Source organism: Triticum urartu, chromosome 1, assembly GCF_003073215.2.
Source record: "Triticum urartu cultivar G1812 chromosome 1, Tu2.1, whole genome shotgun sequence".
Lineage (NCBI taxonomy): Eukaryota > Viridiplantae > Streptophyta > Magnoliopsida > Poales > Poaceae > Triticum > Triticum urartu.
The window spans coordinates 512111804-512131284 of NC_053022.1; the positions used below are offsets into that span (position 1 = coordinate 512111804).

Sequence of the window (19481 nt, forward strand, 5' to 3'; positions counted from 1 at the left end):
AGTTCTGTAGTCGACCTACTTGCAAGTCCAACCCTGACTAACAACTGGGCTCGCAGTTGTTAGTCGAGGGTGGACGAGCTTGTAGTTGTCTGAGTTGCAAGCCCACCACTTGACTCGCAACTGGAGTTGGTGTTTTTGTTTTCCTCACAGTTGCAAGTCCACCCTTGACTCGCATTTAGGCTCATAGTTTATTTCATCCCTGTTGCAAGTCGACCCTTGACTCACAACTAGGCTTGTAGTTTTGTAGTTATCCCAGTTGCATGACATATCCATCCTTGACTAACAAATGGGCTCGTAGTTGTCCTATTTGCAAGTCCAACCTCGACTGGCAACTGGGCATGTGTCCCAGTTGCAAGTCCATCCTCGACTCACAAATGGTATCGTAGTTTTGTCTAGTTGTCTAAGTTGGAAGTACACCCTTGAATCGCAATTAGGACCATAGTATGTGTCATCCCAATTGCAACTTCGCCTTTAACTCGCAACTCGACCTGTGTTTTGTCTTTCATCTTAGTTGTAAGTCCACCTTGACTTGCAACTGAGCATGTAGTTTGTTTCATCCTAATTGCATGTCGATCCTAGACCCTCAACTGCGCTCATAGTTTCATATTTGTCACAGTTGCAAGTCCAACCTTGAGTCGCAACTGGGCTTGCGTTTTGTTTTTCATCCCAGTTCCAGGTCCATGTTCGACTCACAACTCAACTCGTAGTTTATTATTGTTCCATTTGCAAGTCCACCTCGACTCGAAAATGATATCATAGTTGTGTGTAGTTGTCCTAGTTGCAGGTCTGCCCTTGACTTGCAACTAGGATCATAGTTTGCGTCATCCCAGTTACAAGCCCGCCCTTGACTTGTAACTAAGCATGTGATTTCGTATTTGTCCCAGATGCAAACCCACCCTTGACTCGCAACCGGTATCATAGTTTTGTATAGAATGTACTAGTTGCAAGTCCACCCTTAACTTGCAACTAGGCTCATAGTTCATTTTTCATCCGAGTTGCAAGTCCACCCTTGACTCGCAATTGACTGTAGTTTGTTTTTCATTCTAGTTACAAGTCCACCCTCGACTCGCAACTGGTATCGTAGTTTTGTGTAGTTTTCCAAGTTGTAAGTCTGGGCTCGTAGTTTGTTTTCACCCCAGTTGCAAGTCCACCATCGGCTCGCAAATGGGCTCATTTTTTTGTTGTCGCCTCAGTTTGCAACTCCACCCTCGGCTTACAACGAGCACCGCCACTTTCTGGTTCTCTGCTCCTAGTTGCAAGCACACCCTCTATTTGAAATCGTGACATTTTTTACCTTTTTTGTTGGCTTAGTACAAGCCCACCCTCATTTTTGTGACTAGGTATCCCCTTTTTCTTCATCCCAACTACAAGTCCACCACCTACTTGCAATTGGGCTCCAAGTTTTTTTGTTGCAATTACAAGTTCACATCAACCAACTAGGGTGATTGACTACTTTTTATGCAAGTACAATTCCATCTTAAATATGGAAAATGTGAGCCCCAACCCTTAGTTACTAGTCCACCTTTTTTGCCCTTTTTAGCTTATCAACATTGTTTATTTTTTATTTTTTGAGCATAACCCATTTTTCAAATGTCCCAGTTGCAAGCCCATCTTCGACCCATTTTGTTTTCTTAAAGATATGCAACCGAGTCGGAGGGACTCGAGTTTTCATACGTTTTTTTAAGCCACCATTTATATGATTTTTAGTTCCCAAGCATTGAACTAATTCACCAACTTTCTTCAAAATCTCATAGCTGCATACAAATGAGACACAACCTTTTGAGTCATATCCTTTTCTATATAAGGCTAGTTTGTTCACCAATTCTAACAATGTTTTGGAATTTAAAAAATCGTTTTTTTTTCAAAATTGTGTCCACCAATTCACAAAACGTTCACATTTTAAAACAATATTCTGGAATTTTTTTAAATGTTTGTGTTTTCAAAAATTGTGTTCACCAATTCAAAAAATGTTCACATTTTAAAACAATATTCTGGAATTTTTAAAAACGTCCATGTTTTCAAATATTGCTCCGAATTTCTGTTCACATTTTAAAGTTTTGTTGTGATGAATTCAAAAAATGTTCTGGAATTTTTAAAATTTCTTCACAGCTAAAAAAATGTTTAGAAACCTGCTCGCATTTAACAAAAAATGTTCATAATTTTGGAAAAAGAAATGAAACTTGAAAATTTGTTTGTAGTTATCTAGTTAATACAGTTAGTTCTTTAAACTACGCTCTACTTTTTTTGTCACTACAACTACTTTGTTTCCATGGCTTGTAAGACGAGTGCACCAACAGAAGGTCCGCGGTTCGAATCATCGCACTCACAGGACGTTCTATTTTGGGGATTCTCGCACGCGGCTGTGGCCCAGTCGATGTGAAATAATGTCATACGCGGCTGTGGCCCAGTCGATGTGAAATAATGTCATACTCCTATCTAGACGTTTGTAATTTTCTGCCTCGCCGCCCCGCCCTTTCCTGAACCCAGCTGAACCGCCTCCCACCGCTAAACCGCCCCATTGCCGCCGCCTCAGCCATCCCTCTAGCCCCGTCCGCGTTTAGTTCTTTTTCTTTGACGAAGCCCCGCCCTAAATTCTAAGATAGATAATGGGGTTGCCCATCAGCAAGCCCTTTCTCCTCTCACTCTGACAAACTACTCAAAATCGATTGGCCCAAATTTGAAATTCAGTCGACTACTCCTTTGTTTATTTATTGATGACTTGAGCTTGCACAACTTTTTTCTACCCCGAAACAAGCTTCAACTCGCTCGACTAGTAATACTCCGCAAGAAGCAACAACAACGTCCATGTCATCCTTCTCTTCAGGCGTCGTCCGGCTTGGTGCCTTGGTGGGTGGCCCGCTCGTACTCGTCGAGGCACCTCTGCTCGCAGCCCGGCTTGCGCGGGCCGGCGGCGCGGCACTCGTGCAGGCACCGGTCGCGCTCCTTCTCCGCGCTGCGTCGGCCCTCCTCCTCCTCCCGGCGCCGCTTCATCCGGCCGTACTCGTCGCACGCCGCCGCGCAGTACCGCCGCTCCTCGGCGCCGAACTGCCGCTGCCCCGCGCACTGCTGCCTGCACGCCGTCACCTCCGGGTCCTCCTCCTCGCTCCTCCCCGCGCACGCCGCGGCGACCAGGAGGAGCACGACGAGGAGCGCCGCTAAGGGTACGGCCGCTCTCATCGTGACCTGGCCCCGATGGATAATAGATGGATCGGCGTGTATGTTGGCGCGCGTATGTGGGTAGCAAGGATCAGGATGAGGACCCGTCGGTCGGTCGGTCGGTTAAGCGGTGGTGGTGTCGCCGTACTTCGTACGCAGACCGACCGAGCTAGGAGTGCACGCGAGTGATATGATGCCGTCGCCTCTCGTCGGTCGGCTCGTACTGCCTGCTGGTACGTACACGTGTTCTTGGCGTGCTTGGCACGTGGATGCATGCATGCTCCACGCTTGGGTGGTGCGGTGCAGCGCGCGCAGGAGGTTGATCGAAGTGCATGCAGGCATGGGAGGTGTGTCCAGGGTGCGTGTATGTCTCGCTTGTAGCGAGCTAGACGCCTGCCTCGCATACAGGACACACTGTTGGGCCTGGCCTACGAAGTAACGTTCCGTATGGGATCGCTTCTACTGAAGAAACTACTTCAAAATGCTCGTAGTGCATTAGAAAATTTTCATTTAATTTTTTTTGGGGGAGAAAAAAATTCATTTAATATACTTCTAAATAATATCAGATATTACCTTAAAATGGTCATCGCATATTAAAAAAACTGTTCATTGTGTATTTTAAAAAATGTTCATGATGTATTTAGAAAATCACAGTGCAATTAAAAAATAATTGACTTGTATTAAAAAAGTATTACTAAAATTTAAAAAGTGTTCATGTTTTTTTAACTTTCGTCGAGTATTCAGAAAATATTCAATGCATATTAAAAAAATTGTCATATATTAAAAAAATCCACCCTCTATTTAATAAATATTCATAGTGTAAATACAAATGTTGATCATGTATTACAAAAAATTCAAGGTGTATTTCAAAAATAGTCATGTAAAAATTATTTGAAATGTTCATGTAATTAAAAAGAGTGTTCATGGGTTTAAGAAAATGCTCACGGAGTATTAAGAAAGTGTTCAATGAGTATTCAAAGAACTGTTCACCGTGCATCTAAAAAAAGTTCATCATGTAAAATAAATATACGTTTTCTCTCATTAGCATATTACTTCTCTCATTGTAGAAGCAACAGCTTATAATGATGATCAATACACTTTTCTCAACTTCAACTCAATGTAAACATAGCTCATAGTATGAATATAAACATGAGCTTTGTACTAATGCAAATTTAGTGGCTTTCGGAATGTGTCAAAACTATTGCCAAGTATTTAATCCTATGCATTCCTACTCCAGTTCATGTTTTTATTAGGTCTTGTTCTTCTCAAGCATGCAAGTCTAATTATTGAGTACCAAGTCAATGAAAGTATGCCCAAGATATAGTATTAAACACAAGTGCCAACCATGATTTCCATTTCCGTAAGTATAAGTGAAACACAAGAAGTTTCAAGTGTTTATTCTGTCACTTTTACTATAATAGAGATAAGTGGAGTACATAGGGCAAATGATCAAGCCAGGCAAAACTCTCCCTTTCTCATAGGTGACTCTTAGATGTGATGATACTATTTATTCAAAAAGGTAAAATAAAACTGACATTCCAACAAACTACACATAATGCAAGGATGAATAAAAAAATTAACAAAGTCATACTGGAAGGTTGATTCAAGCTTAGCCTTTTGAGCCTCCTATCAAAAAAATCGGGGGTGCCTTGGACATCTCCAAGCTTGAGTCTCTTGCTCTCCTTGGATTTCCTTAGTTGTGGCTCCTCTAAATTAAAAAGACTTCCATCCAAAACGAAACTTAGATGAAATTATAGTTGATTGCTTCACAAATAATTAGTAATAGCTATAATTTTCTGTATTTAAATCATGGCAAGATCGTATAACAGTATCTACAACAAAGAACATGGTCATTTGCTTTCTTGATCAAGGAGAAACGAACCACTATGCTAACATATATGTACACAAAGTTGCACAAGGAATGTACCAATACAGACCGGCAGGTAAAGATGTAGTCCCTCCATTCTTGAAAAGAAGGCGATAAATTTTGATTGAAGTGAACCAAAGTAAAATCCGTGCCAAATCAATCATTAAATACACAATAAAACATATTGTCATATCATACCTATCTAGTGTTGCGGTTGTTGATAGTTTTTTCTACAAACTTAGTCAAACTTTGTACTGTTTGACTTCAACCAAAACTTATACGCCTTCTTTTCAAGCACAGGGGGAGTAATAACATGAGCCAAAAACACGTGCTCTTTTAGGGAAAAAAAGTGTAAAACAGAAAAAGAACCCGAAGAAAACCGCTCCTACCATTGAGAAATGACCGAATGGGCCTATCCCATTTGCGCGCCGCCATGTGAGTTGGGCACTATACTTTGCATAAATCAAATTAAAAAGATGATGATGTCTTGATCTATAGCCGGGGCCCATGTGGTCCTTTGTTATCAGGTGTTGATTGGCCAGCCCTAGATAATTTCACTTATCGTCGACACTTGGCAATAGTGGCCAAGGTGGGGGCAATCTCTTACAAGTCGGAATGATTGTCCATCAACCGGTATTCTTTCCAGTCAAAAAATAAATCTACCGGTACTCACTTTTATTGTTGCGAATACAACTATCCGGTATTCCATGTCTCCTTGCTTCAGCCTACCATTCCTCCTACGAGTGAGGTGTCGAAAATCTTACTCATGGGTACGGTTTAGAGAACTCCAGACCACTTCCTAGCAGACTCTCCGTTCGGAATTACTTGTCGCAGAGACGGATGTATCTAGACGTATTTTAGTTCTAGATACATCAATTTCCGAGACAAGTTATTCTGAACGGAGGGAGTATATCATAAGACAGCATTGAAACGATCGTACCCACAAGAAAAGCAAAAAAAAAACAATGAAACGATCGAGTATAATCAGGTGGCGTACGTATCAGCCTCGTGGCCTGCGGGATGATCGGCATATACTTATGAAATTAGGCATGGCGTGTCTGACAGATGGGCACCCTTGTGGCCTTGTCCAAAGTGGAGGTTCAGTACTCAGTACAGTAGTAGTACGCGCCATGCATTATCTGGTCAGTTACAGGCTTTACAGTCATGAAGGAATTCGCCAACGCTTGTGATTGTGGGTTAGTCGCGCCGGCGATCGACGCCGGCCGGGTCGATCTTCTTCTGGTTGCTTGGTTTGCTGGCGCAAGCTGCAGGTCTGAACCGCACCACGTAGCAACAGATACCCATGGCGACTAGAGGTAGGCGCGACTGGATCGACGGACGGCATGCATGGTTCGACTCGCAGGATGGATCCACGATAGACGATGCCCGGTCCAGGCCAGGCCAAGGAGCGACGTATATGCGTAGGGACGGGTAGGGGCCTGGCCGTGGCCGGAGGTGACCTGGAGCTGGAAGCAATGGAGGTTTCACGTGGAGGTGCAGTAGCCCTAGCCCCCTAGCCTAGCTGCGGGCTCCGGCTACGGCCTGCGGGGGCTGTCGGGGCCGCGCCCAGAAACTCCACGGCGCGTCCACGTGCTTTGCCCCCGCGCCCGTGACCCCCGGCACGGCCCCGTGCGCCCGCCAGCCAGCCTCGTACGCTACGCGCGCCCGTCCAACCAGTACCCCCGCGACGCGCCGGGACGAGCGGCTCGCTGTCCCTGTCTCAGGTGCCCCCTTGCGCCTCTACCTACGCCACGCGCACCCGGCGCCGGCGGCCGGGCTCCGCGTGCCTCCGTCGGCGGCGAGGACGGCCAACGGCGGGGAGGTTGGCGGGCGGGCGCGCGCTGTGGCTGAGTACATCACAGGTTCATGATCACTCTGCACCAATTGCTGCTCTCTTGCCCAACAGCTGAGCCGGACAGTTGTCCTCGCGGCCATCTGCTCCGCCCAGACCACCCTACGTACCCACTTGTGCGCACCCAGAGATTTAATCGTCTGAGCTGAGGCCTGCGCTACCCAAATTAAGCCAAATCTCACGGGCGTGCCGTGATTTTGGCAAGCAGGCCCTGGATTCACCGCCATCCATTTTTACTGGCATTTGGGCGCGATCGCAAGATGGTCAGTCACCCAGGTCGATGGTGGACGCTACGTCAGGCAGCCACAGTCAGCAATTTTGTGACCATTCCAAATTACTTCACCCCTACACAAGATGACTCACACGAGAACAATAGTGCATGGCTCTCAGTCTCAGGGACCTTCTGGGCCGCGCTACACACCAATCTACCATGTCTACCTTGAACAATCATTCGGTACATCATATCATCCATCCACCGTCGTAAAACAGTTCACCGGTCGCCACACGACCGCGGGTTCCGCAAAGGTATTACGTGCATCCACCGGTAAAGTTTAACTGCTTCTGGCAAGGCTGAGATGTGACAGTGTCCATCTTAGCCTCCAAGGCTTCAACAAAGCAGCAGCAGCTTGGTGGAGCTTCCCCTTATTCTCAACTTAACTCGCCACTAGTTATGAGCCACCACCTGCGCAGCAAAAGTATAAGGTTACAATGGAGTTGAGCAGAGTAAAATTTCAGCTACTGGGGATCCACATGAGCACATACGGAAGTAAGGCTCTAGGGAACATGCAACGACCGTTAAGATGTACTACCTCTTTGTTCCTAAATATAAGATGTTTTGGCAGTTCAATGTAGCGCGAAAACCATAGAAGTACAAGGGGGCACCCATGGACTGCGCCAGCTGGGTTACTGTCATAGGATCATAGCTAATAAGACCAACAACATCTTCTCCCACCTGTACCTTCAACGCAGCTGCAGCCATGTGAACTAGGTCTCTCCACATCGTCATTTTTACCAAGTAAAGTGTCAGCCCATCAATGCAAATACATTATGCTCTCACAACCTAGTGCACTGCTCAAGATGCTATGGGCCAGGGCAAATCCTGGAATTTCAATAATCGATCAAGCTAACGCAGACAAGCCAAAGGAAAAAACAAGCCCTTCGAAATTTTCCATACAAGTAGGCTAGCAACCTAGTCCCGAGGTCCCCTCATCGCTCCCTTCTGTTCGTCCACTCCCTCCCTCTTTCTCCAGCTCTGCTGCTACGCTCCTCCTGTTTTTCGCATATCGTCTCCATCAACACTGAAGATGGACACCGAGCCAATGAGGTGCGCATGCTGCGACTTCAAAGAGGAGTGCACCCAGGAGTACATAAAGAGCATCAAGGCCAACTTTGGAGGGGAATGGCTCTGCGGCTTATGCTCGGAGGCCGTAGGGGATGAACTCAGTAGAGAAGGAAGGGGTCAGGATGGCGTCAAAGAGGCTATCAAGGCGCATATGGCATTCTGCAGGATGGCTCTGTCAAGCCCAGCTGTACGAGTCGCCGATGGCATGAGGGAGATGCTCAGAAGGAGCTCAAGAGATAAGGGGAGGCCTTCAACATCAGTAAAGTCATGCTCACTCTAACTAGGTGAGAAGCTTTTCGATGTAAGGAACATCCCAATGATGCTCTGAGTCATCTTTGGACATTACTGATGTGAGTCTGCCAATCTACTGAAGAGTTGTATTTGTAGTAATTTAAGTTTGATATTTCTAGGCAACATGTCAATTGTAAATATGATTCAATCTTATGATATGAAGTTTCAATATCGTTATGTTTCCGAATGTATGCAAGCTTCATGCACTGGATATATATGAAACTGGTTTTCTGCCTTCATTTTATTTTTCATGAGGAGAATATAACTTCCTCTACAATTGTTTGTCTTCGATTCTAAAATATGGTCGGTTCTTATTCACAATTGATGCAGTTGATATATAGTGAAAAACAAACTCTCATAATGATAATGTAGAGTGAGTGAACAGTTACTTTGCCAGTTCAACTCTGCAATTTCTGCTCAATGTGTTCCTTTGTTACCATATCGGCCAGAAAATTTGGAATAAGATTTGACCTAGCTGGATCTCACTGTGCTACTCTTCATAAATACCTAGAGCATCCCAGAGAAAACTGTCTACTGCCCACCAACATGTACAAACAGATTAAAACATGAATAAAAGGGAAAATGCCTTAGGATTCAAGGTTTGGAATACTGTAAAGCCAGAATTACCACTAGTGTACCAACATCATAAAGTTCCTCGCGATGAAGATACAACTCACATTATGAAGTCAGTTTGGCCATTTATTGGGATGTGTTGTTTCAGAATGTTGCTTACTGGGAAAGTCTACAGCATAGGTCAACAGCGTAGTTTTTTTTTTTTTTTTGAGAAAACGCAGGGGACCCATGCGTTTCATTCCATTGAAAAGAGAGAGTTTGTAATTACAATCCTCCTAGGAGGCGGTTTCAGATAGAAAGTAGATGCTAGTGCACATCCCATGAGGTGGGCAGCACGACTCTAAGGCCAGCAGCGCCAGCAGTGGCCCAGAGCCTGGCTTCGGCCTTGATCCTACTCACTAATACTGCTCTACCCCTACTTTAAGGTCGTGAAAGTTGTAAAAAGGATGTGTATCGATTGTGGATGTTTCTCAACCATGGAAACACAATAACACTGAATGAGAGAGGGTAATGCTCGATAGTTGAAGGTGTTCCACAAATAATGCAAAATTAAAGCGAAACTGAAAGGAGAAAAAACTCAGAACTTGCAACCAGCACAACATTTAGATACGACTCGACAGTCAAAACCTAACACTACTAAAGCTAACAAAACACACACATTGGAAAAAGGCCTCAAGCAAGATATCTAGTCCTGACCTGCTTATGCTGACATCGATAGCTGTAACTAGAAAAATTCGTCTCCTGCGTCCAAAGGTTATTGTTATCATGGTTTGTCTAATAATATAGAAACATACATCAGTATGCCAAACATTGTGAAGACCGTGGACTAACACATAATGCTCGACGAACATAAATAAAAGAAACATTCCTGTATTTCAGAACCTTAAGATAGTCATCAAACTTACTCAGCTCATCTAGTGATATGCTAGCAGCACTCTCCCCAGATTTAACCAGTCGAATCTTACCTGTACACAAAACAATTACTCAGAAGATTAGCTTTTGCATGACGAGAATGCATAATGGGTGTGGCTAGGTCTCAGTCGACTAAGATTTAGCCAAGTCTCAGTCAAGTGCATAACATGTACTCCCTCCGTTCCTAAATATTTGTCTTTCTAGAGATTTCAACAAGTGACTACATACGGAGCAAAATGAGTGAATGTACACTCTAAAATATGTCTATATACTACATCCGTATGTGGTAGTCCATTTGAAATCTCTGTAAAGACAAATATTTAGGAATGGAGGGAGTAAGAAAGAACAAGAAAAAAACTGTTTTTTTGCATGGATCTCATGTAAGATCTCGCGAATATAGCATCGACGGAGACATAGCTAAGTCTCAGTCGACTGAGATTTAGCAAGACTGATATAGTAAACTACTCCCTCCGTCCATAATATAAGAGTGTTTTTGAGTGTCAAAAACGCTCTTATATTATGGGACGTGTCAAAAACGCCCTTATATTATGGGACAGAGGGAGTAGTACAGAACAAAAGTATAATTGAAAAAGGCAGAACGCATGGCTGTGTTCAGTTAGATATACAGAATAAAAAGAATATTAGCAAGCAAAATACAACATACACTGAGTTATCTATAAAAATTATTATAACAGAATTACTCCTTATCAAACATTACTACAACAAAACTGAATTCGCATTAAATTGTTAGTCAATGTTGATCAGCATACCATCACCCCGAATACAGATCTCCGGTATATTCCTGACTTGACCATCAATGCCGTCATTGTAGACTCTGGTTTCGATTTCACCCTCGATATATACCGCAGAGCTGAAATAAGGCATGAATGAAGATAAGATGTTCCAACTGAAGATAAAATCCAAGACTTGCTACATCTATATGGGGAGAGAAAAGATGAAATGTTTGTATTTGAATCACATACTTTTTCACCAACTTCTGAACAGCATAAGCACCTAGATGCTCGCTATGAACAGCTATTCGATGCCACTGAGCCGGCTTTGGTGTATCCACAGACCCAATTACCCTCTGGTCAAACATGCCACCAGTTCCAATAGTAAATATAGTTATCGTCCGCCCATTACGTAAAATTTTCTGCACAGGCGCTTGTCCAACTTTACCACATATTATAGCCTAGCAAGAACAAAACATACCAATAAGTGTCAGTTTATGCTCCTGGAGTCCATGGAACCAAGCAGCAAATCACTGTATCACATAACATATAAATACCCTATGAACGCCACGGAATCCCCAGCCCTTCTTGGGGTCCACGCTTTGGGGTTCTAACTCTCTCCTTGAATCTTTCAAATCGCCATCATCACCCATGTCATCCTTCTCATCAATATCAGAGAAAGAAACTGTAGAACTCCAAGCTCGTGATGTTCTGCATAAATCTACAAAGAGCCAGTAATGAAGCTTTCCCCTTACTCCTCAGTATGACTGCTTATCATCAATCATAATGAATAAGAAAGGAAAATAACCAACCAACTGGTTTCCTTTGCTTCTCTAAGACTCTCCTCAAGCCCTTCAGCAATCCAGTGCCAACAGAACCCATGGTAATCTAATGCAGAGACAAAAGGACGTTTAAATGATATAACCACAAACAAAATCACTGGAAAAATAACTTTATTTCCCCCTTGAACATAAAGCAAAGAAAAAACCAGAGCAATCGTTCCCCTTCAACACTTTGCTCTAGTAGATCAATTCTCTTGATCTTGAGCCTTTTACGTGTCCAGTGTAATATTTTTCTAGCAAAATACAATATGACTGAGAATATGCATTAGGAAAACAGCTGAATATCTTCCAAGCTAACATGAGACAATTGTAACTAAAACATATTTAATGGTCTTGTGAGTAACTAAATGCATACATAAATATAAGAGACAGCGAAAACACAAAGTACAATGGCCAAAAGACACATTCTAAACAAGGTTTTGCAATTTTGTTCCGAGAGGCTTGTTCTTTATCACCTGAAATGGGAACTAACAACGGATGGCATGAGCAACGGGGTCGACAATATGAACAGTAATAATAGTATATCAGAGCATTGTTATTTTTTTCCAATGACATGCCGCGACGTACGAGCTTGTTTGTTATTCAGTTATGTAGACTGGCAATGTCTAAACGAGTCCAAGTTTCCGAAAGCCTAGAGAACTAGTGCAACGGCTTGAGTTGTCTCTCTCAGGCACACACTCAGGGACGGTGTCTGGCATAAGCCTAAACACAAATGCCCAGGAATCTCTGCCATGAGGTCGTCCACTTCCTAGACGAACAATGATGGCATACTAAGCCAAGTAGCTAACGCACTGGCAGGTATGAATTCCATTGGCATACTCAATAGGAAATCCAGAATGCAGAGCACGGGGCATCATTTGATTTTAATTTTCTCTACTCAATACAATGGCCGCCTCCCGCGCCGCAAGTTCATCCAGAAGGAGCGGCCTTATGCTGGGATCATACTGCTGCTACCGCCCGATTCCCATCATAGACTGACCGCGGATCGCAGGGAGGGACGGAGCGCGCGGATGGCGGAAATGCGCCGGTGAGCGCTGAGACATTTCAACAAACAGCTGGCGTACATGGCGCACTGTTCCCAGGAGGGGAGAGAGGCGGCAAAGAGGAATAGAAGATTTGTTTACCTGGAGACGGCGGGGGCCGTGGCGGGGCAAGAGCAGCGATCGGAGCGGCAGCGGCGGTGCCAGCGAAGAAGAAAGCGGCCGGAGCCCAGAGCAGGAGAGGAGGGAGCGGCGGGCGGTTTAGCGAGGCGGGGGAAGTGGGGAGGGGGGGTGCTCTTTCTCATCCACCGTCTGATTAATAATCCAACAGTGGAGAGGTCTCTGGAGCGGACACCAGGACGCGAGTGTCTCCTCTCAAGTTTTTTTTTTTTTTTTTTTTGAGCGTAAGTGTCTCCTCTCAAGTTAGTAGAAAGTACTCCCTTCATCCATAATGTACATTATGGAACAGAGAAAGTAGTTTGTATAAACTTTGTCTAAATAAGTGTCTCAACTAATTTTAGTATGAAGTAAGAGACACTTATTTGGGGAGGAGAGAATACTATTTTCTCTGTTTCTAAATATTAGACTTTTTAGAGATTTCAGTATATAGACGCATTCTAAATGTAGATTCATTCATTTTGCTTTCGTACGTAGTCTATATTGGAATATTTAGAAAGACTTAATATTAGAATCTTTAAAAAGACTTATATTCAGGATGCTCAACGAATAGTGCATCGCATCTTTAAATCAGGCTAGATTCCATATATGTTTTAGCCCAAACATCTGGATTGTATTGAAGTACGGGAGTTCTCAAAAGGAACAAGGATCGCACACGTCGAATCCTCGACATGATTCTTACATCTACCCAGAAAATCAAACAATCTTTCGTGTGGTTTATCAGTAGATCTATTTCCTCTCTGTGACATGTGTTGTATATGTATCATCTTATACCCATACAATTACAACAATGCCTCTTAATAAAAAGCAAGCAAATGCAGCCCAAGCATGACTGGAGGCTTCACATAGACAACTCATAGTTCCGCACATCAAGCCAACAGGTTCCTGGTATCACAGTTACACAACAGCCGCCAAACAGATAGATCATCTTCACGGGGCACCGGCAGCGTCCTCAGACGACTTCTTGTACTCGGGCTTGAGCTCGTGCGTGCCCTGGTTTGGCCCTCGTTTGTTGTACATACAGAGGTCGTTCAATATCTCCTTGAGGAATTGCTGCATTGAGCCAAGCACAAACAGATGCGTAAATAAGTGTGTCACTGAGAAACAGACAAATTGCAGATCTGTAGTCGAAACCACTTCATATTAGCAGGACAGATTTTTATTTTCCCCTGCTAATGATGCCAGGGATAAGCTTAGGAGGTACCTCTGGCTGGTCAGTCTCTTGCACTAGAGCCTTCAGTGCCCAGTTAGGCTGCTTTTCGAAAAGCTTGAAGATAATGTTTTCCAGTTCCCGGCGATCCCTACGTGTCCTTTTGACATCGGATGGTTTGGTTGGCGTTGGCTTCCTCTTCTCCTGCACAGCACAAAATTAAATATGTCATGACAAGTTATAATTGCCAAATTAAATACGATGGGCAACAAAAATGGATGTACGGATCTAAAGTGGAAGAAAAACTCCACTTTAATATAAGATCGTTTTACAAGCTAATATAACACGAAAATGTATGGATGTATGGATGTATAGATAACACGAAAATGGGTGTATGTTCTACCCCCTCCGTCCCATAATATAAGATCGTTTTACAAGCTAAAACAGCTTGCAAAACGATCTAATATTATGGGATGGAGGGAGTACAAAACTTAACTTTGGATCTATGTTCAGGAAACATTGCATGACATATTAAAACCCCCTCGATGTATTAACAAATGCAGTGTTCAAGAAAGCGTTTTTTAAGCGATGGCAAATCGCTTCACTTTGCCCTAAGCGGGTATATTAAGCATTTTTTTATTTGGCCAGAAATTGGCTGTTTTTGAACTACTTATGCTTGTCTGCTTGCGCAATAATGGCAATATACCATTTATCTTATCATTAGGCTCTGTTCGGGAACTATTTCCTTCATATTCTAGCAAAATTCTGACCACATAATCTCTATTAGGTTATGTCTATTTGAACTGATCTGCATTTGAGTTGTTATTTTGCTTGCTATGTGAACCTGTTGTGTATTTGCTATGGTGTGAACTGTATTTTAGATACTATTTCAATTACCGATGTGCCATGTTTCCTATTTTCCTGTGTATATTATTCAAACTGTCAAATTCTAGCCAAATTCAACAAAAGCTTAAGCGCCCATTGCTCTAAGCTGTGGCCTTCCGCTTCGCTTACGCTTTCCACTTTTTTGAACATTGAACAACTGTTGACATATATATATATATATCAATATGGACGAAAGCACAATGGATGATCCTCAAATGGCAGAAGAAGCAACTACCTTGGAACTAGAAGATATCAGACCAACCATGCCAGGCATGGGCCTCATGCTCATTCCGTGGTCATTATCAAGTACCTAAAAGCAGTGAAGACAATGGTTAATTATAATACCCTAAAGACGCAATAAGGTGAAAGGGCCATTGAAGCACTCCACCTGCACTTTTCTAGTTTTAACCATCGACTTTTGTGTTCTTTCACGGCATAACTTCGCGTAGTTTAATAAGTTATCCTTGTGAGGTTCCATGTCGAATTTATGCTCGACTTTTCCTTCGCATGAGAGTTTTCCTGCAACAAACAGAGGTTATGCTTCAGTCATATTTAAAACTAATAAGTGCCATTGTGCCACTGCAAGAGAACCAAGAACCACAGAGCTGCTAGTAAGTGCAAACTTTTCAATCATGTTACAGGCAGTAACCTGCCAATGGTAACCTGTTACCGGTGTAGGCCAACTGAAGTTAGCAGTTGGGGGTTTCAATGTTGCTTAGTGAGCTATATGAATCTAGAAGCAGCTCAGCAAGTTAAGCTTTAGACAGCACCACATATGACAGTAGTCTCCCTATTTTTCTGAAATAACTGAAAGGATGTATCAATGTGCATAAATTATGCAAGATTGCTCAGGGAGCACGGTGAACATTGATATCTCATACTCTCTCCGTTCCGAATTACTTGTCGCAGATATGGATGTATCTAGATGTATTTTAGTTCTAGATACATCCATTTCTGCGACGAGTAATTTGGAACGGAGGGAGTACATTTCAAATTTACAGAGTGAAAACAGAACATCACTGCAGAGAGAAGATTGCATGGAAAAACAACCCAAAACTACACCACATTTGATGGCAATATTTATTGAGATTTGGGGAATCGAAGGCACTATGCACTCAGTGATCACACATCAATTAAGTAAAATGTCCCCACAGACTAAAGCATCTGATCACCTAACAGAACACTGGCCAAACCAAAATACATTAATTCTATATGAACCAAAGTACTCCCTCCTTCCCAAAATGTAAGACGTTTTTGCAAGCTATGTTAGCTTGAAAAAGCGTCTTATATTATGGGACGGAGGGAGTACATGCTAGACATGAATTACATGTCAAGAAAATACTAATCTTGGAAACAAATGCAATCACCACCGAGACACCTACTACTACTACTACTACTACTACTACTACTACTAGTAGTAGTAGTAGATTCCAAATCCTGAAACTTGTGGGTTTAGAATATTCAAGCAGACACAATAGCCAATATAGACAAATATACGAAGAATAAGGTCGAAAGTTAAATGTATAAGTAACTGTGTGGATTCATTTCTCATGAGTACAGTGCAAAAGGTTTGGGACTGAAACCATTTGCAGAACTTAACAAGTTCATATCGACAACTACGAATGTATAGATAAAACATTTGAAGCTTGTGCGTCTAGCTCTCTTCTAAAAAAATGCAGCATGTGCGGAATATTAGAAAAATGACACATCACAGAATTATAGTTCAGCACATTTAAATGTTTCCACAAGATAACTGTTGCATATAAAATCAAAATCTGTGCTAAACCAAAAGTACATAGGCAGAACCAAAGTGCAAACCCAAACCAAGTACATCAGTCAGGATAACGGAATATCCAGGGCAGCAAGATACACAAATAAGAAAAACATTCACGCATGCACTAGAATGATAACGAGCAGGGAATTTGTTTCATACCTTGATTAGTCTCAGAGAAAACACACATGGGTACAAAATCCTTGAACATATTCAAGGAGTAACTCTTTGGTAGATTGCAAGTGCTGGCTACACTAGTTTGAGACATCTCCATCTTGAACTGCCATTCCAAATAACAAGTTGTAAGAACAATAAGCACCACAAGCAAGAAATAATGAGTATGATACAGACATAGAATGAGTGATAATTAACAGTTGGGACAGCAGTATGCCATGCAGTTCTTCAAATGAGTATCTTCAGTGCACTAAGTTCAATCTGCACAAGAGTTTTATGCTCTTCATTCATGGTGTAATGTAGAATACATCAATTACTTAATTAACTCATGCAGAATGTATTTTCTCTTCCACCTACCAAATCAATCCTAGCATAAGAGATTACCATTTACCCATCCACTTCATCATCTATTAACAAACTATATGCTGCAGTTCAACCATCCTTCACCAAGCTTGTTCCTAGCCTACCTTGCGGACTCAAATAAATCCCGAAATTATATATAGAAGACGGGTTGTTGTTCATGAGCACAATCACAGTTTATATTCTCATCAAGCACCTAATGCTACCTGATTAAAACAAGCATCTAAATGTGTTCAACCATATCACCAGCAACTACACAGCTCCCGTACCAACCCATTGGTTGTGCAGTTCAATCGAGGCGACTCTAACCAACAAATCCGCGCACCAATCAGAAGCACGGGGGACAAGGGGAACAGCGGGGTCCTTGCCTGGAGGGAGGGCTCGGCGGAGCTGAGGGGGTCGAGGGACAGCACGACCTTGGCGACGACCGGGTTAGGGTTAGCATCGCCGGAGGAGGAGGAGGCGCCCTGCCAGGCCTGGGAGACGACGGGGGGGCACTTCATGAGCCACACGGAGCGGTCCGCCCGCGCCGTCTCCAGGTACTTGGCCTCGTCGCCCATCCCTGCGCCGGCCAGCCGCCGCGGGTGGTCTCGTGGTTTGGGGGATCGTTTGGTGGCGGCGCTAGGGCGACCGGGGGGAGCGGCGCGTGATCTGACGCGGCGGAAGACGGGGAGAGAGACTAGTCTAGAGAGGCACGTGCGGATCGCGTGACCGCGAGACGAGTAAGAGCAGAGACATTATTATCGATAAATAAAAGCACGTCTGGCTTATTTCAGAGGAGGTCTCCTTTTCCTTCTATATAATTATTTTATTTTATTTTATTGGAAGATCCGGCTTTGGCTGGCTTAATTGATTTAGAAGGAAGCATACGGGAAACATGCGGGGATCACGTGATCATGATAAAAAGAAAAAGCTCACAAGAGCAGAGAGAAAAACAAAAGACAGCGTCGAGAGACGCCCAGCACAGGGTCACTCCCTCACAGGTGCGTCCCCGAATGGAGGCCCTAGGCATACGGCACCAGCAGACCTCCAAGACTGAAGATCAAACCTAATGGCTTGAAGCACATTATCAGTCTGTGCCGTTTTTCCTCTGAAAACGTATGCGTTCCGCTCCTTCCAGATGTGCCAAACCCCCAGCATGGCCATCGATTTGGCTCCCCTCCTCTGGCCGGCCGGCATGCGGCTGATCATCGACTGGCAATGCTGTAGAGAATTGTGGGCAGGCCGCCGGCTTGAGCCCAGCGCCTCGCAGCCGCTCCATGTGGCAACGGTGCTCCACACCATCCTGGAGAAGGGGCGGTCCCAGATGAGATGCAGCGAAGATTCAAGACGTCTCAAGCAGAGGCCGCAGAAGTAACCGTTTGGCCACCCCCTCCTCTGCAATCTGTCATTACACCAGACTCTGTTGTTGTATAGCAGCCATGCAAACATCTTGACGATGCCCGGCGCCCAGCCTTTCCAGATGACGATGCCGTGGCCTGTGCTCGGAGTGTCCTTAAAGAACATCTTGTACGCCGCCCCGGCCTAGTATGAGCTCCCTCCTCCTGCAGTCCGGGTGATCTGGTCCGAAATTGATTTTTCGATCACAACAATAGCTACGATAACATGCCATGGTTTAATGACAATATATAAACCGAAATTTCGGTGAACACCCTTTGGGCTAACCGATGTGTCATTAGTGTTTGTATTATTTCTGGATTTATTTAAGCCTTTCGGTGATATTCGTTTAGTGAGAGGTGAGGTTTCCGTCGACTACGAAATGTCTGTAGTGACTTCGTAAAACCTCAAGATGTTATGTCGGTGTGCGTGTTTGTGTTCATATGAGTGAATATATACTTGTGTATGTGAGCGACTTCAATTGTATTATATTTTAAAAAAACTAGATGTGTCTATGCCTCTCAACTTGTTGTTCTCCCACCATGGTCTGTCCCCCCACGGTGCTCTTCTTTATGCCCTTTGCACTGTTTTGGATTTCTAAATATGTTTATTTTCTTGCCATTGCTGTTAGAATAAATCCAAGGTCATCGTCGATCTACCGAGGACCAAGCAATCACACGAGCACGACACCGAGATTTATTGACAAGGTTCACCGATATGGCTACATCCCCGAGGCCTGACTACGGGCGCTCCTCCCTGTAACACTGTCAAAATACCGCACTAGGTCACCCTGGACGTCGGCACATGCCGCCGGCTTCCCCTGCATTCATGTGCTATTATGTTTGGCATAGGTTATATCGTGTGTTTACCCCCGCTATATATGAGAGGCCTAGGATACAAGTGTCCTATTAGGACATGACTCCATATCTTATCTAAACACAACACAACTTTAACAAACTTCACCTTGGCGAATATTCCCCACCACTTTGGATTCATCCATGCGTCGAATCTTCACGTACATTGGACTTGAGACACGCCATG

The 19481-nt window shown here is 43.8% G+C and overlaps 2 protein-coding genes across 3 annotated transcripts; both read right to left on the reverse strand.

Moving 5' to 3' along the window:
• Nucleotides 1-7183: 7183 nt before the first annotated feature.
• LOC125524024 (single-stranded DNA-binding protein, mitochondrial-like) lies at nt 7184-12848 on the reverse strand. Of its 2 annotated transcripts, XM_048689108.1 has the most exons (8): nt 12691-12848; nt 11537-11612; nt 11282-11445; nt 10977-11185; nt 10764-10864; nt 9987-10046; nt 9778-9822; nt 7184-7557 (listed from the first exon to the last, which is right to left on the reverse strand). In XM_048689108.1, the coding sequence occupies exons 2-7, from the start codon at nt 11604-11606 to the stop codon at nt 9806-9808; spliced, it is 621 nt and encodes a 206-aa protein (XP_048545065.1). In that variant the 5' UTR covers nt 11607-11612; nt 12691-12848; the 3' UTR covers nt 7184-7557; nt 9778-9805. The 2 variants fall into 2 exon arrangements, with proteins under 2 accessions (XP_048545065.1, XP_048545069.1); XM_048689112.1 differs by lacking the exon at nt 9778-9822.
• Nucleotides 12849-13436: 588 nt separating this feature from the next.
• LOC125524040 (general transcription factor IIF subunit 2) lies at nt 13437-17772 on the reverse strand. Its single transcript, XM_048689118.1, has 6 exons — nt 17432-17772; nt 16692-16809; nt 15147-15277; nt 14994-15068; nt 13928-14077; nt 13437-13776 (listed from the first exon to the last, which is right to left on the reverse strand). The coding sequence occupies exons 1-6, from the start codon at nt 17621-17623 to the stop codon at nt 13654-13656; spliced, it is 789 nt and encodes a 262-aa protein (XP_048545075.1). The 5' UTR covers nt 17624-17772; the 3' UTR covers nt 13437-13653.
• Between the last annotated feature and the right edge of the window lie 1709 nt (nt 17773-19481).

What these genes read in the sequence shown, in the direction of transcription:
- LOC125524040 (XM_048689118.1), bottom strand. Translation starts at nt 17,623, where the DNA reads ATGGGCGACGAGGCCAAGTACCTGGAGACGGCGCGGGCGGACCGCTCC. An exon ending in CCGCCGAGCCCTCCCTCCAG is followed by an intron (nt 16,810 to 17,431) that starts GCAAGGACCCCG and finishes TTGGAATGGCAG; the next exon opens with TTCAAGATGGAGATGTCTCA. An exon ending in TTTCTCTGAGACTAATCAAG is followed by an intron (nt 15,278 to 16,691) that starts GTATGAAACAAA and finishes TGTTTGTTGCAG; the next exon opens with GAAAACTCTCATGCGAAGGA.
- LOC125524024 (XM_048689108.1), bottom strand. Translation starts at nt 11,606, where the DNA reads ATGGGTTCTGTTGGCACTGGATTGCTGAAGGGCTTGAGGAGAGTCTTA. An exon ending in GAAGCAAAGGAAACCAGTTG is followed by an intron (nt 11,446 to 11,536) that starts GTTGGTTATTTT and finishes GGCTCTTTGTAG; the next exon opens with ATTTATGCAGAACATCACGA. An exon ending in GATTCCGTGGCGTTCATAGG is followed by an intron (nt 11,186 to 11,281) that starts GTATTTATATGT and finishes TGTTCTTGCTAG; the next exon opens with GCTATAATATGTGGTAAAGT.